The sequence below is a fragment of the Mus pahari genome, chromosome 3, assembly GCF_900095145.1.
Source record: "Mus pahari chromosome 3, PAHARI_EIJ_v1.1, whole genome shotgun sequence".
Lineage (NCBI taxonomy): Eukaryota > Metazoa > Chordata > Mammalia > Rodentia > Muridae > Mus > Mus pahari.
In genome coordinates this window covers 71,389,025-71,406,186 of record NC_034592.1, presented here as the reverse complement: position 1 = coordinate 71,406,186, position 17,162 = coordinate 71,389,025, and the positions used below count along the sequence as shown (strand labels likewise).

The 17,162-nt window shown below is 35.1% G+C and overlaps 2 protein-coding genes across 2 annotated transcripts; both read left to right on the top strand.

Annotated features, from left to right (window-relative positions):
• The first annotated feature begins 5,535 nt into the window (after positions 1 to 5,535).
• On the top strand, positions 5,536 to 6,480 carry LOC110319357 (olfactory receptor 5AL1-like). Its single transcript, XM_021194844.1, has one exon. The coding sequence runs from the start codon at positions 5,536 to 5,538 to the stop codon at positions 6,478 to 6,480; it is 945 nt and encodes a 314-aa protein (XP_021050503.1).
• Positions 6,481 to 12,815: 6,335 nt separating this feature from the next.
• Positions 12,816 to 13,900, top strand: LOC110319123 (olfactory receptor 5AL1-like). Its single transcript, XM_021194557.1, has one exon. The coding sequence runs from the start codon at positions 12,844 to 12,846 to the stop codon at positions 13,822 to 13,824; it is 981 nt and encodes a 326-aa protein (XP_021050216.1). The 5' UTR covers positions 12,816 to 12,843; the 3' UTR covers positions 13,825 to 13,900.
• Positions 13,901 to 17,162: the final 3,262 nt, after the last annotated feature.

Here is a 17,162-nt window from a genome sequence, read left to right as displayed (position 1 = left end):
GAACTTTCGGGATAGCATTTGAAATGCAAATAAAGAAAATAATAATAAATAAATTTTTAAAAAGAGCCCTTTCCCAAGCCCCTGATGAGATCCCTTTTATATTCTTTTCTTCATAACCATTAATATTTATAAGGTCACTTGTAGAACTCAAAGAACTACTCAACTCTTTCTCCCACTCATGTCAGTACTCTTACCTTACACTAGTAATATTCCAGCTGAAAAGCAATACCTTAAATTTTTTGTCTTTTTCTAATTTCTTGAAAAAAAAATGAAACTCTAAACTGTCTTGTCACTATTAATTTAAAAAACGTGTTCTTACTAATGACAGTACTACTTATTTTAATTACATTCATGTAAAGGATTGAATATGACTTTTTATTGTTATATGTGTCTTAATTGGCCTTTACAAAGTAACCCTTTAAAAATATGTATTAATATGACTCTTTGCACACATTATATATTTCTAATTCTATATTTAAAAATATAGTTTGAGGATACAATCCCTAAAGAAAAATATCATATGCTAATCAAATATACTCACAATAGTTAAAATAATATAGGCCATGTAGCCAGTAGTAAGAATTATTATTTCTTTTTGAGTAAGGTATAGATATCATGTTAAATGTAATGTTTCTTTGTGAAAGCTACATTTTTTTGGTCCCTATCTCTAAAAACAAAAAATAATTTTAAAGTCATGAAGTTTTCCCCTATATTTCAAATAAAAAATGAGTGTAGTCCATTTTCGTGAATACTGACAGGAGATTGAAGACAATGAATCAGTTACTAACAAGTGTCAGCATGAACTCTTAACTCACTCCATTTTCCTTTGCATTGAATAATAGTCCCAGGAGCATGTGTAAGGAACCAAGTGGACTAAGTTACTACATGAACAGTGAAGTCACAGTTAAATCCTCTGAGCTGATGCAACAGGTATCTTTTCATCTTTTATAATGTGCTACAGCAAACCTGTTCAACATTTGCAGAGAGAGAGAGAGAGAGAGAGAGAGAGAGAGAGAGAGAGAGAGAGAGAGAGAGAGAGATCTAATTTTTACAATATTAAACAGTTAAATTCTCATCTCTAACATTAATACTGCTAGTCTCTCTTGGCAGCACATACATAATGTGTGAAAATATCTTGTTTTTATGCTAAAGTATTTTGTTTATTGATTTCCTATAAGAAAAACTTATGCCATAGGAATTGAAAATTTGAGTCAGATCATGCCTTAAGGACAGATCCAAGACCAGTGTCACTGAGCAGTGGTGTGCTTCTGTGTGCACAACTCTGAATCTCCATGAGTCAGAAAATAGCCAGTTCATGATGGACAGCTTAACACAAAGACATGGTACTATGTGCCTAAGACTCCAGTCTCTCCAAGGGAATAATACCTAGTCAGGAACTGTATTCTCAGAAGACAAATTATTTTCTATTGAAAAATAAATACCCTTTCCCCCACAAATCGTAGTTAATGCTACTGCAATTCCCTTCAGAGTTTTAATGAACCTTTATATGTACTTATATTTTCTACAGATTCTCAAGTCTTGCAGACATGCTGTGAGATACAGGCTCTGTATTAAGAAGGGTCAACACAACTGGAAGAACTGGATTTGGAGTCTTTCCTTATTGATTTGTTAACTTGCTTGTTGTTCTGGATCAGAACTGCATCAGGTATTCTTTTGAATTATTCAATAGGTGGTAAGAAGTCCATAGAACAGTAGGATATAAGTAATCTCTAAATTTAATTATCATCATCTTTAAAAGTTAATCAATATGTTCCATATCACAAGATCAATAATAATTTCAAAGGTTGATACTTATGAATATGCTGGAATTATTAAATTGAATTTAGCATTTACATATTTTATTTTCAACTAAACAGTAAAATTTCTTCTTTTAGTCTTACTTAATATGAGATATGTTAATGATATTTAGCACTTTATCATAATATTTCATTTACAAGAATTTGTAGGGTTTGAAATCAACAGAGTGTTTGGACTGAGAAATTAATGAACATTCCTCTATGTGTCCAAAATATGATGTGAGTCTTCCGTGATTATTCTATTGAAGAGGGGTTAGATACATCTTTAAAACTGAGAGAGCTACATTATACAAAAACAGTCTTATATTTCTTTCATTTCCCAACATTTATATTGAATATGTGACAACACTGAGAAAGCAGATTTTTTTTTTTTAATTTGTACTATCATTCAGAAGCCAGGGCCTCTACCAGAATTAGGAATAGTGACTTTTTCAAATATCAACTTTCAAAGCCTCAAGTTTGTGTATTGACAACCTGTTAGATCTGGAAGACACCCCCCCCCCAAAAAAAAAAAAAAAAAAAAACAGGTTATTTTTTATTTTAGCACTCAGAGGAGATTCTGTGAAGTGAAATTCAAAGTCAAATGTAGCTACCCATATCTCTGAAACGTAACACCCTGTAAGCACTGTCATCACGTTTATTTCTACATAGTAAAAGACTAATCTCCACACTCCTGCTTCAGGCTGTTGTTTTGTGATGTTCTCTGAATGACTCTTATTTTTCTTTTTTTTAATAGATATTTTCTTCATTTACATTTCAAATGCTATTACCAAAGCTCCCTATACCCTCCCCCTGCCCTGCTCCCCAACTTACCCTTTCCTGATTCCTGGCCCTGGCATTCCCCTGTACTGGGGCATATGATCTTTCCAAGTCCAGGGGCCTTTCCTCCCATTGATGGCTGACAGGCCATCCTCTGCTACATACGCAACTATCTTTATTTTTCCAATTTTTACAGAATTACTATCAGTCTTGATGTTTATTTTATTCTTTAGTTCTGTATAAGTGTTCTTATTTTATTGGCTGGAGTGGGATAAGGCAGTAATAATTATCTGGAAAGTACCTGGATACTTAGTGTTTCTAAGAATGAATCTGTCATCTATCTATCTATCTATCTATCTATCTATCTATCTATCTATCTATCTATCTATCTATCTATCAATCATCTATTTACCTATTACCTCTTACCTTCCGTCATTCTACTATCTTTTCATCTATATCTTATCTACATTTCAAATGATAGCCCATTTATTGTGTGTGCATGTGTGTGTGTGTGTGTGTGTGTGTGTGTGTATGTGTGTGTGTGAGAGAGTTATATGACCATTTTTGCTAGGTGTACTGATGATTGATTGCAATAAACAGACATAGAATATCACACTATAAGAAAAACTATCTGAAGATTGCACTTGTTTGGATGGTCTCATATTGACTAGTTAAAGAAAAAAGAGCAAAATGTTGAAGACATGAAAGGTATTTAATGATTTTCATAGATGTGAATGAACCGTAGAGTTCATTGATGATTATCAATAGAAACAGACCCTGCAGAGGGAAGGAACTTGCTATGAGACATCACAAGATTCCAAAGCAATAATTTACTACATTTATAAAAAACCGGCACTATAACTTACCAAGTACAAATTTAGGTTTTTACAGTAACAATATCATTAAAATATTGATGAATGATAATTAAGCACATAAAGGAATATTTGTGTCATCGTTTTTCAGAACAAATGATTTTATTTATATAAATTTGTTTATATACCATGACAAATATAAACAATATAATGACTGATAGATATTATATAGAAAATATAAAAACACGAAATCTAGATTACAGTTTTCTCTCACTCGCAAAGAGAGTGCTGCAATTAGTTTAGTCTTTAAGACATACAAACAGGTAAAATCATACATACTAAGCAGATTATTTCTAGGAGTATATATATATATATGTGTGTGTGTGTACATATATAATGGCATGCAATAACAGTCAGTGATGAAAGCACATAAATATGTGAAAGAGAAGGAAGTACATAGAAAGGCATGGAGAGAAGAAACAGAAACATGAAATATTGTAATTCCATTATAATTTCAAACCACAAAAGAAAAATGAATAAATAAGTTATTAAGAAATTGAAAAGACAGAAAAGAGGCCTCTAACTTAGTGATATCTTTACAAGTTTATCTTCAACCTTTAGTCTAGTGGGAGATACATGATTGGCTATCATACAGATGCTTTAAACCTACAATGTATGTGTGTGTGTGTGTGTGTGTGTGTGTGTGTGTGTGTGTGTGTGTGTGTGTGTGTGTAAATCTACAATATGTGTGTGGCTAGGGGTGAGGGTGAGTGGGTATGTAATCTTAAAATATGAAGTGGTTTTGTGTGTGTGTGTGTGTGTGTGTGTGTGTGTGTGTGTTAACCCAAAAATCTGCAAAGGCATTAAACAATCAAAGGTATCAGGGGTTCTTCAGCTTTCTAAGCAAATGGTACAAACCTTTAGCATATCCTGATAAAATAAGTCATCAGTCTCTGATTTTTCTAAATGGTGCTGAGCCTTCTAGAAACTTTTCAGTTATCATGCCAGGTCATCATTTCCTCTGTTATCCAGAAACTCCAAAGGATTAAACCTATAGACCTTTCCAGAAACCAGTGCTTTCTTCCCTCAATTATAGACAGAGATTTAAGGTAGTATTATTGGGTTTGATTTTTAGTAAAAGGGTCACATATTCTTTCCTTCTAAACATTTCAGATACTATATCAATAATATATACATACTATATGCTATGTCAATCTAGAAGGCTGGTGAGAAGACTAAGATGATGCTGAGAATAATATAAATGAAAACAGCATCTCCTCTATTGTGGTTAAAGGAAGAATTTTATTCTGTCATCTTTCCAGTAACCAGAGAGCAATCTAGAAGAATAAGACTCCAAAAATATTGACTTTCTTCCTTCTAATGCTGAATGTTGGAAGGTAAGAGATAAATTAATATTACTGAATCTTATATTATTAAAAGTATTACTGTCATATTATTTATCTATAATGGGAAAACTATTCATACATATTCCTCTCTCTCTCTCTCTCTCTCTCTCTCTCTCTCTCTCTCTCTCTGTGTGTGTGTGTGTGTGTGTGTATGTGCATATGTGTTTGTATCTATGGAGACAGTATAAATTATTTTCAAATTAGTATTGTTATTTTCCTCTTTTTTGAAATTCATAAATACCACAAATAGGAAAAGGAAATTCAGAACACTTAGATATAAAAAAGAAATTCAGTAAATGTTCCTAAGTGCAAAGCCTAGAGATGTATGTGTTTATTATGTTGTCTGAGGCCTTCTTTATACACCACTATTTCTTAACAGTAAGTATTTTTATGCCCAAAATATTTAAAGAATTATGTGCAAACTCTGTGGAACTGAAATTTCCTAATAGGTTTGTTTTTTTTCCAGTTTAATGCAGGGTTATTTCAGGTAAGTGAAGAATTGTACTTAAGCTTTACTTCCTGAAGAACTTGTCACCTTTGAGTTTTTTCTTAGACCATTTCACAATTACCATGCAAGTAAAACCCTTCACACAGAGTGCAAGCCAGAGTTCTCTTTTGAGGGAAGATAATATATTTTGTTATTGTCTTTTAATATGAACTTGGATTGTTTCTTACAGAATCAAGATCACTCGGAAGGTTTCCTTTGAAGGAGCTGATCATAAAGCTCTTTACATGTGCTGAATGGCCAAAAGCAACCATTCAGAGGTGACAGAGTTCATCCTCTTGGGGCTTACAGAAGATCCTGAACTTCAGGTCATTCTCTTTGTAATCCTTCTAATCATCTACTTGTTTAGTGTCATGAGTAACCTAGGATTGGTAGTGTTAATACAAATCAGTCCACAGCTCCAGTCCCCTATGTATTTTTTTCTCAGCCATCTGGCATTTGTTGATTTTTGTTATACCTCCTGTGTCACGCCAAATGCGCTGGTGAATTTTTTGCGTGAGATTAAAAGCATATCGTTTTATGGATGTGCAGCTCAAGTGTGTTTCTTCACCACCTTTTCTGTGTGCGAAGTCTTCCTGCTGTCTGTAATGGCCTATGATAGGTATGTGGCCATCTGTAACCCTTTGCTCTATGTCATTCTCATGCCGAAGAGACTCTGCATTCAAATAGCCATTACCACATACAGTTATGCATTTGTCACAGCACTTATTCAGACAGTGACCACATTCGTTTTGTCTTTTTGTGACTCCAACCTAGTGAACCAGTTCTTCTGTGAAGACATTCCTCTCATGGCTCTAGCTTGCTCCAACACTCAAGTCAAGGAACTGATGCTGCTGAGCATGGCTGGATTCAATGTGTGCTGCTCTCTCCTCATTGTCCTCATCTCCTACCTATTCATAGTGTCTGCAATTCTAAAAAAGCATTCAGCGGGAGGGAGGCAGAAAGTCTTCTCCACCTGTGCTTCTCACTTGTCTTCTATTGCCATATACTATGGGACAATTATTTTTATGTACTTACAACCTGAATCTAGCCATTCCCTAAATACAGACAAATTTGCTGCTGTTTTTTATGTTGTGGTGATCCCCATGCTAAACCCATTAATTTATAGCTTAAGGAATACAGAAGTGAAAAATGCATTGAAGAAAAGTATAGATAAGATCCCTATAAATATTAGTAAGTGATCCAAATTTTAAGTGAAAGAACAGAAGCCATAAAAATTAAAGTCTTGTATCTAAATTTTTCTGCACTCAAAGCAATTATATCCACTGGGAGAAAATAGAGATAAATATTTTTCCCTTGGAGATATATATATAATAGTATTTTATATATATATATAATACTATCTCACAATCACTTTAAAATATTGTGATGTATAGAAACAAAGTCCTTGAGTGTGTTTAATTGCAAAATTTTGAGAGTTTCATATATGTATGTACTGTATTTCTACCATTTAGAGCACTCTTTCTCCATGCTTTAACTCTTCCTGTGATGTAGCACACTAAGTTTATATTTTGGATCAAAATTTTTTTAAAATTATAATCATTAAGATGATGGAAATTTTATCTAATTGTACTTTCCAAATTATTTTAGATTTAGACTTAAGTGTGCATCGAAGAAATGACCTATGTAATTAATGATACAGGAAAGAGCTGGAAAAATAGGGCTAGACCATTTCTCTCCCTGTAAATTCAGTCAACAGTTTACTGTCTGACTCTGTTAGAAGCCTGGTGTTCCAAAAAAGAAAAACAAATTTGATTTGTCTTATTTTTATCTTTCACATTTGTAGTTCATATTAACTAGAAAAACAGTCAAGTTGTCACACAGCTGTTTTGTGATATATTTTGCTTTATTCAGCCCACAAAAGCAATATAACACCTTGGACTTATTTCTGTTTATTTATAGGACAGGGAATAAAGCACATGACTCTTTAAAAAGTGACTGGTAAACATATTCTTCATCTATGCCCTGTTAAATGGGTGTCAAAATAGTTAATTTGAATAATGTAAAACTATCAAGAAATGACATAAATAATTTTTCAATAGCCAGAATATTTGAGGAAGAGTAGTTATATTCAAATTTGATCATCTCTATCTTTCATTACACTTAAAATAAGAAAGAAGCAATATTTTTATGAATATGAAATTTAAAACTACTGCAAGGTTTGAGGTTGTGTTGCCAATGGAATAGTTTGTTCAAACTTTTAGAAATGGCAAATTTAAATTCTACTAAATGCTTAATATGTCTTTAATTCAGTAGAAATGAATTTATTTAGTCTAGTGCTTTTTATAATAGTGCTGTGACAGATAATGAAAGGTTTCATCATAAAAACAAAGAGGTCAGCAAAGACAGTCTGTATTTGGTACTGTGCCCCAAAATATGTTCATGATAATCATTTTTAATTTTATCATGTAACTTGATTTTACAATGAATTTATTAATTTTCACATAGTGAATTATGGTGTGAAGTATAGATTATAATTGAATAGGTTATTGATGTCCTCTGAAGAATCAATAAGCATTTTTTTAAAAATTCAATATTTTATAAATTTTATAAGGCAGTGAACAGCAGATCCTTGCATTTAAAATTGCTGCTGATAATATTATAATATAAATTACACTTGCATTCATATATACAGTCACACACACACACAAACACACACCAAAAAAATGTTGCAAATTAATGTTCCCAAGGTTTCCTCTGATATCCTTCTCACTATATTGAATTCAATTATCTTAGAAATTCTACCAGCTTTTCAGGCAATGTGATGCTCCCTTTCCCTACTCCAATCAAGTTCCACCACATACCACATTCCAAAGCATATGTATATACCCTCCAAGGCACATAATGACTCTGATACACATTTTTTCTGTAAAATAATGTATTTTATGTTTTTTATGATCTGTAAGGATACCCTGTCTTTCAGATCATGTATAGTTCAGATTTTGCCTAGAAACTCAGAAATAAAAAGGTAACAAACAAAATTAAATTTCTCCCTTGAAATTTATTCAATTTCAGAAGTTTTCTCCACTTCTCTATTCTTTAAGAAAAGAATTCCAAGTGTATAGAGATGTTTTGTCTGCCCATGTTTCTTTGCACCACATATGAGTCTATCCCTGCAGAGTCCTAAAGAACATTTTGGGTAACCTGGGATTGGAATTACAAATGCTGGGGTCAATCTATGGATGTTAGGTATCTAACCAGGCTCCGTTGAAAGACCAGCCAGTGCTTCCACTCCATCTCCTACTTTCTCTTTAGAAAAAAGAAAGAAAGAAAGAAAGAAAGAAAGAAAGAAAGAAAGAAAGAAAGAAAGAAAGAAAGGAAGGAAGGAAGGAAGGAAGGAAGGAAGAAATGTATTTTTTTTGCCCTGCCTAATGGCAATAACAATAAAAAATAACAGGTAAAGATGAAATAGTGTATGTTTTTTGGAGACATAAAATAATAGAACAGTAGTACCGGGCATGGTGGCACATGCCTTTAATTCCAGCACTTGGGGAGCAGAGGCAGGCGAATTTCTGAGTTCAAGGCCAGCCTGGTCTTTAGAGTGAGTTTCAGGACAGCCAGGGCAACACAGAGAAACCCTGTCTCGAAAAAACCACCAAAATAATAATAATAACAATAATGATAATAATAATAATAATAATAATAATAATAATAATAATAAAACAGTAAATACTATGAAGAAAATGGAATAGCACAGAAGAGAGAAAGTTTATATAAGGTATTAGACTACAATATTAAAGTATAGAAAATTAGTTGTTCCTTACAGGAGTGTCTCTAATTACGGTGCACAGAAGCATCAATCTTGAGATCAAGGTAAAGATAGAGTGATACGATATCCTTCATGGGTGGAACTGTTATTATTACTCTATATGCTCAACCACTACAAAGCTACTTGTCTCATTCTCATGCCACATGTCTCTAAATCTTTTAGATTTGATATTTCTAGTAGAATACTCTAGATTCATATCATATCATCTGACATCTTTTCTGTCATTACACTGTTCTCTTTGCTGAAAATGTCAACTAATAGATATCTGTGAGTTTGTAAATATTATGACATACTACTGTGTATCCTCTTATATATAGTTGGAAAATTCCTGTCCACATTATGTGGTAAAAGCACATGTGCTTGGGTCAGTTATCTGACCAACAAAGTAATCTTTGTTATTGGATTCACTAGCAAAAGAAATAAACGGCATCCATGCGATAGTCATGGCTTGCAATCAGGACATTTTTGTGTTCCAAGAGAAATTATCTTCTTTATGAACTAGATGCCTGGAAGGATTTGGAGATGCAGAGGCAGAAAACATGGGCTCCTCCAATGAATCACTAGTGTGAGGAAGAGAGACATCATTCTGATTTATTTACTTATTCAAATACCTTTTATTCTGGCTGGAGTGGATAGTTTTGGTGTCATCTTCTGTGTGACACAATTTATGTCATAAGTGATTCACAGTTGTCTTGCTATTATCTCGATTACTGTAAAAATGATTCCTATTCTTTAAGCAACAGTATGAAGAAAAAGGCAAAAATAATGCATCTTATTTGTCTCCAGGTATGGATGCTCATACATCTGATACAAGCATCAGTCCTTACCAGGAATGAGTATTGTTTTCATAAAGACAGACTACTATAGGTATATGTATCATTCATTAAGTAATGATGTCACATAAGCAATTTAGAAATTGGCTTTGCTGATTATACCATATCTGGAGCTTCATAGCTGTTTGGATTTGCTTATGAGTTTGGATATACCTTCTCTGTGCTCATATAACAACTAGCCCTTTTTTTCATGTTGTGCAGCGATCATGTTTTATGTTGAGACACAAAAATTCAAAAGTAGTTAAAATATAGAAAGATGCAGAGTTTTTTGCATTTTGTTAGTTTACGTATCATGAGTCATGCATAGCTTCTGTTGGACCAGGCTCATTTTTCCTGGGAAAACTGGCTTAGATCTATATGATGCCATTGACCAACAGTATAGTATGGCTCTGCTATTGACGAAAAGCAGACAAACAAAACAGGAAGTGGAAATACAAGATTTATTTTTTTTATTTTAAAACAAGATCTCAGGTTTCCCAAGGTGGTTTCAGACAAACTATATATCAAGAAACAACCTTACATTTTTGAAGTTCCTTCTCAACCTCCAGAAAGCCATGGTTAAATATATATACCACCACACTGTTATATATTTTCGCGGGAAATTTAAGCCATGCTTATATGCATGGTTGACAAGTATTGTATCAACATCTCCAACCATTCTAGTACGTTTTAATCCTCCCTTTGTGTCATTTGTTACCAAGACATTGGCTAAAACTAGGGGCATGTGTAGTGTCAGATAATGCTAAAAGTTACAAAAACTAAAATAGTGTAATGATGATAATTTAATCCATTATTAACTCAACCAACCCACTCTAATTGTTTAGAAAACCATTTTCAAAGGGAACACATAGAGTCTTCAGATTTTGATATTCATATATTAAAAATGTTATGCATTTTCTAATAAAATAAAGGTCTATATTGTCCTAAATTTAATTATTAAGACTAATGTGTGATATCTGGAGTAGTTGTGATTCCATAATTAACTATAACATTTCAGAAGTTAAAGGAAAGTTTAGAGATATGGATAGAGGGTTAAGAGCAGTTGCTGCTGTTGCAGAAATATTGATTCCCATATGGTGGTCACAACTTTCTGTAACCCCAGTTCCAGGAGATCCAAAGCCCTTTTCAGCCTCTGTGGGGACCTCATGCACTTGGTGAATAAACATTTATGCTGACAAAACACCCGTTTCAATAAAATAAAATGAATCTTAAAATTAACATCAGCTTAATGGAGACATTGTGAAAGTATATTTATGATTTGGAAGAAGGAAACTAATTTGAAGTAAGGCATGGGTACAGATGCCTCTAATGCCAGCTCCTGAGAGGTTAAAGAAGGACTCAGTCTGGGCAACATAATAAATCAGTTTCAAATGTAAGTAAATAAAATGACTCACTACTGTTGAAATGATTAAACAATAATTGATTTATAGATTCTCAGAGACCCATCTCACTTGCATAGAAATAATATATGCAGAGGTAACTGTCAAATTTCACACAAATGTAACAACACATATTCAAATTCTTTATAAACATTAAACTCCAGGTAAACATAATTGTTTTGCTTTGTTCTTTTGTTTTTATTTCCCACATAGGTAAATAGTACTTAGTATCCTTTCTCTTTGCAGTGGCTGTCATTCAAGTATTTATTATTGCCCATTAAGTAAATTGCCTCCCAAAAGATCAGCCATAGCATAATTACTTTAGTTACGAACTGTCATATTTTTAGTTCAGAAATTATTTAAATGATGCAATAGAGGGAAAATATTCTAGAGGGAGGAAGAGAACGAACAAAATACAGATATGAAAGCCATGCTAAGTGGTGCTGGCTCTACACAGTTGCTTCAAGGTACAAGTTCCTCTGACCTGTGGACACACATATGTGTGTTGGACAGGGCTTGCTGTAGAATATATAAAAGAAATAAGTGATGGGGATGAAAAACAAGTAATTGAAGTAATAATGGGCCTTAGAGAAGTGGAAACGTTGTAACTATTTGTTCAATAACAGGAAGACTGTAGCATAACATTCTAACTATAGCGGTTTGATTGGTATACATTGAGATAAGTATGGTGCAACCACTGAAACTAATATAAAAACTAAAACCTTCCCCCTCTGCCTCTCCCTCTCCCTATGGGTGATGGGTTCAGGGTGGAAGCCCAGAAAACTCACTTCAGAGACAAAAATTTAAAAATGAAAGCTTTATATTCTGCATGTTCAGGAAGGCAGCCAGTTCGGATTCTGAACTATGTCCCTGAATGGGAAGACTGCAACATTTTTATAGAACGGGAACACAAAGCAAGAGAGAATGGGATGGACTGTTGCATTGACCAATCATCTTTTGACCAAAGGGGTTAAGCAAAGAAGTTAACATTGATAACTGGGCTTACCTGGGTCATCTGATTTCAGGGTCCTTGATTCAGCTTTTGTAGCCATAACACCTCCTGAACTCTGGCCCTGAATTTTGTAATCAGGGACGAAGGAGTGCACAACCTGCATATAGTCTATTAGGTCAAGACAAGCGACATATTTATGATTTGTATGTCTTAGTTTAGATAACGGGATAAGAATATCTTCCCTCTTTGTAACATTTACTGGTTAATAGAAAACCATGAAACATCTGAAGAAACAGGAGAGGAGTTGGAGTCCCAGGCCTGAGAACATGAACTCCTTTTGATGCTGTCAGAAAGATAGAACTTATTCCTGAGATGACTGGACTCGGGAAACTATCTCCTAACATGTGTTGGATTGTTCGACTAGCACAATTAAAAAGCGAAGAAAAAAAACTCTATATTTTTTTTACAAATGCCACAGGGTCCCATAATTTGATAAATCTACCTGTGACACGTGCCAGTCTGAAAGCTTAAGCCATGTGAAGTGCTTCTTATGAATTTCCAATGCAAGATTCATGAGTCAGAATCAACTTCTGAATTTAGGTCTACATTGTATGCTCCAAAGACTTTTAGTACAGTACCATCTATCTACAATGGCTAACAGCAATCACTCTGCAGTGTCTGAGTTCATCCTTGTGGGGCTCACAGATGACTCAGAGCTTCAGGTCAGTCTCTTTGGTGTGTTTCTTGTCATCTACTTAACTAGTGTTGTGGGTAATGTTGGATTAATTATGCTAATTCAAGTGAGTCCTCAGCTTCATACCCCCATGTATTTTTTCCTAACCCACCTGGCTTTTATTGACTTTTGTTTTACCTCTTCTGTCACTCCAAACACGCTGATGAATTTTCTACGTGAAGTCAAAAGCATAACCTTCTATGCTTGCGCCACACAGTTGTGCTGTTTTGTCACATTTGTAGTTTGTGAACTGTACTTGCTGTCAATCATGGCCTATGACAGATATGTGGCCATCTGGAACCCCCTCCTCTATGCGGTCCGCATGCCTAGGGAGCTCTGTCTTCAGGTCATCGCCAGCACATACATTTATGGATTCACTGTGGGGCTTGCACAGGCAGTGGCAACCTTCCGCTTGTCTTTCTGTGGCTCCAATGTAATCAACCACTTCTATTGTGATGATGTCCCCTTAGTTGCTCTGGCCTGTTCTGACACTCATGTCAAAGAGCTGATGCTGCTGATCATTGCTGGCTTCAACACCCTTTGCTCTCTGGTGATTGTGGTCATTTCTTACATCTGCATTGTCTTTGCCATCCTGAGGATTCATTCTGCTGAAGGAAGAAGGAAAGCCTTTTCCACTTGTGCATCCCACCTGACTTCCATCACCATATTTTATGGAACAGTAAGTTTTATGTACCTGCAGCCCAAGTCAAGCCATTCTCTGAACACAGATAAATTTGCTTCAGTGTTTTATGTGGTAGTAATTCCCATGTTAAATCCACTGATCTACAGCTTGAGAAATCAGGAAGTAAAGAGTGCTCTGAAGAGAATTGTAGAAAAATTATCTTCAGCCATCAAGTAACTGAAGAACCACTGGATAAAATAATCCGGTGTCTTTCTATTATTTATCATCTACATTCGCAGCACTGGAAAAAGAGTCCCCACCTATACAATGAGTCCTCTGATACATGTATCAAATGTGTCATTTTTTACTCTATCATTCTCGGTAACTGACATATGAAATGGATTTTGTGAATTTTGTAGCATTCAATTTTATTTTTATAAGGGAGTTATAAATAACAGAGAAATAAAAAAAAGACAAAGCATAAAATTAATACTCCTTTAAGTAACTGTAGGAAAATCTAAGTAATATTAGGCTCTGTGAAACGGAATGGTTTCAGTTCTATTATATGAAATAAATGTTTGTTTTCTTATATTTCGATTTTTTGAAATTTTTATTATTTTCTTTATTGTAATAGTACAGAAATAATTCTAAAGTTTAACAATGAGAATTACATTTATTTGTTTTGAGATAGTGTTCTCCAACCTCTCTGCTGGTTGCTTTACTCCTCTGAGAAGACATGAGCTACCACTAGAAGTCTTTTTTTTTTTTTTTTTTTTTTAATATATATATATTTTTTATTATTATTATTTTCTTTATTTACATTTCAAATGCTATCCCGAAAGTTTCCCATACCCCTCCCCCCACCTCTGTTCCCCTACCCACGCACTACCACTACTTGGCCCAGGCCTTGCCTTGTGGTAGGTCATATAGAGTTTGGAAGACCAAGGAGCCTCTATTCCCACTGATGGCCGATTAGGTCATCTTCTGCTACATATGCAGCCAGAAACACAAACCCCGGGGGTACTGGTTAGTTCCTGTTGTTGTTCCACCTACATGAGCTACCACTAGAACTCTTACTTTCAAATATTTGATGTCCGATGTTGTTCCAGACTAGACCACTGGAGAGCACCATCCTTTGGAAATTTACCGCCTGACTGTATCAGTGGTCTCTAAACAACTTGCATAGCCGTTTCGCCACAACTAGCAATTGTTATGGGGCATACACGATTTCACATTTCTATATCCTTTTTTTTTTTTTTTCATCTAAAAAAAGCAATTCATATCTCTTGGCATGATTCACTGATTATGAAAGAGAAAACTCTCCTTTAGTGGTACTAGACTTTGAACCCAGGACCCCATGAAACCATCTCAGCATTGAACTCTACTTTCAGTCAATGAGTGTTAAGGTAGAGAATAAATGCAAAGGAATTGACTATCCCTTGCACATGGTAGCCACTGTCTGGCACTAATGCTGTACCGTGTCCTGATGAAGCATTTAGCTATCCCAAGGATACTTTCACTTACTTTTACCTCATTGTGTTGCAATAGCGTTAGAAAGGTCAAGTTGCCCTAACCCCTAAACCCCTCCCCTTGGAAACCACATTTGAGAGCAAACAAATGTCTTCTAACTCCCCTTGACAATGTATTTTATACCAAAGACATATCCTTTGCTGCTGAGAAAGCATCCTGTTAAGTAAAAAATTTTGGTCCCTCCAGAGGAATGCAACTGTGTGAACTTTTACCAGGTTACATTGCAAAACCTCCTTCGCTGGCATGATGTGCCTTTTTGACTTTTAAACAACATAAGCTCCTTTGTCTTTCCTCCACGAATCTTCCCCAGGAGCTCTTGGTCAGCAAGCTAGAGTACTCAATATACTCTCTTTTATTTTCTCTGTTAATTAATCTATTTACTTATCCATTTTTACATCCCAATCTCTAACCCCCTCACATCCTCACAGAGGTACCCCCCCCATATTCCTCTCCTCCTCTGAGAGAGTGGGCCCCTATGTGTATCCACCACCCCCCCCATCCTGATGCATCAAGTATCTACAGGGTTAGGTGCATCTTCTACTATGGCCATACAAGGCAGCCCAGTTGGGGAACATATTCCAAAGGCAGGCAACAACATTAGGTACAGCTCCTTCTCCAGTCAGCTTTAAAAAGTGTGAAGGTGCCAGGTGGTTGTGGCGCATGCCTTTAATCCTAGCACTTGGGAGACAGAGACAGGCAGATTTCTGAGTTCGAGTCCAGCCTGGTCTACAAAGTGAGTTCCAGGACAGCCAGGGCTATACAGAGAAACCCTGTCTCGAAAAACCAAAAAAAAATAAAAAATAAAAGTGTGAAGGTCTGTAACTTTCTCCCATGGATTATTTCAGTGTAACAACAGTTTTTTTTAGGAATTGCTGGTGGTGTGATATTATTTATTTATTAAACCTGTCACCAAGGAGGGATTTTCTACTTTTCTTATCACTTTGCTCTCAATAACATTAGTTGTAAATATTTTTTGAGACTTTTCTTATATCCTAAATTCAATTCTTAGTTGTTGCTAAAATTTCTACCCATATTCTACTTCCACCCTTTGGCATTGATTAATTAACATTGCTATCCAGTTTATACCCTTCTTTCTAGGCTTCACTTTGTTCATTGCTTCTCAGGGAGATATGTTAGTCTATACTTGAAGCTATTTTTTTTTCTTATTAGAGAGAGTGTCTAGAGATCCTTACCAAGCTGAACTCACTGAAGGATACATTGTAGAGAGTAGAGGAAGACATGAGTCCTTGTAACCCTAAGTGAATATGTATTGTTGACAGCAGCCAAGACAGGACAAGGACCAAGGCACCAGGCCCATGGAAACCTGCCAAAGCCACTCCCTGTGTGGGCCAAGTTAAAAGTGCAAAGTCTTCTTCTTCTAGTTAAGTGTTTACCAAGGATTGATCAGTGTGTACAAAACTAGCATCTATAATTTTCACTTCTTCTGCATGGATGCTTAAAGTCTGAGGTTGCCCAGCAATAAGGACCTCCTAGCAGTTTACCCCCCAGCCTGAGCTGTATTTTTCACTGAGGTTTTGCTTGCTAGCAGGCCCCAGTATCCTCTAGGTTTTATATACATGTGTCTGTGTATCTACTTTTTGTTCATCGCTCACAGCCATTAGATAGGGGATAAGTCAATACACTATAAGCATTATCTTTTAATACCAACACAGATAGTGGGATTTAATAAAGATTTTTTTCCTCCTGACATAACTATAGGCCTGAAAATCAGGTCTAACAGTGATTCTCAGATCATACTGTGTACTCTGTACCTTGTGAGTCTAAGCCTTGACTAGAAGAATATTTTTTGTTATTAAAGAAAGTGTAATGAGAACCCTTTCTGCATGCTTAAGTCATTAAAATAGAGCGTTGGAGTTTATTGTAGTATGGTGTAGAACAACACAGAAAAAAATTGTTGTGGTAGTCCAAGTTTAGGACATACTGAAACCTATGTCTACATTAATAGAAAAGAAGATGAAACTCCCAAACATCCTAGAAAGTTAGTACTGTCTTACAGAGTAAGTCTGTTTCTATTATAGGTAGAG

Bases quoted from the DNA above. Each gene is read 5' to 3' on its own strand.
- LOC110319357 (XM_021194844.1), top strand. From the start codon at position 5,536: ATGGCCAAAAGCAACCATTCAGAGGTGACAGAGTTCATCCTCTTGGGG.
- LOC110319123 (XM_021194557.1), top strand. From the start codon at position 12,844: ATGCTCCAAAGACTTTTAGTACAGTACCATCTATCTACAATGGCTAAC.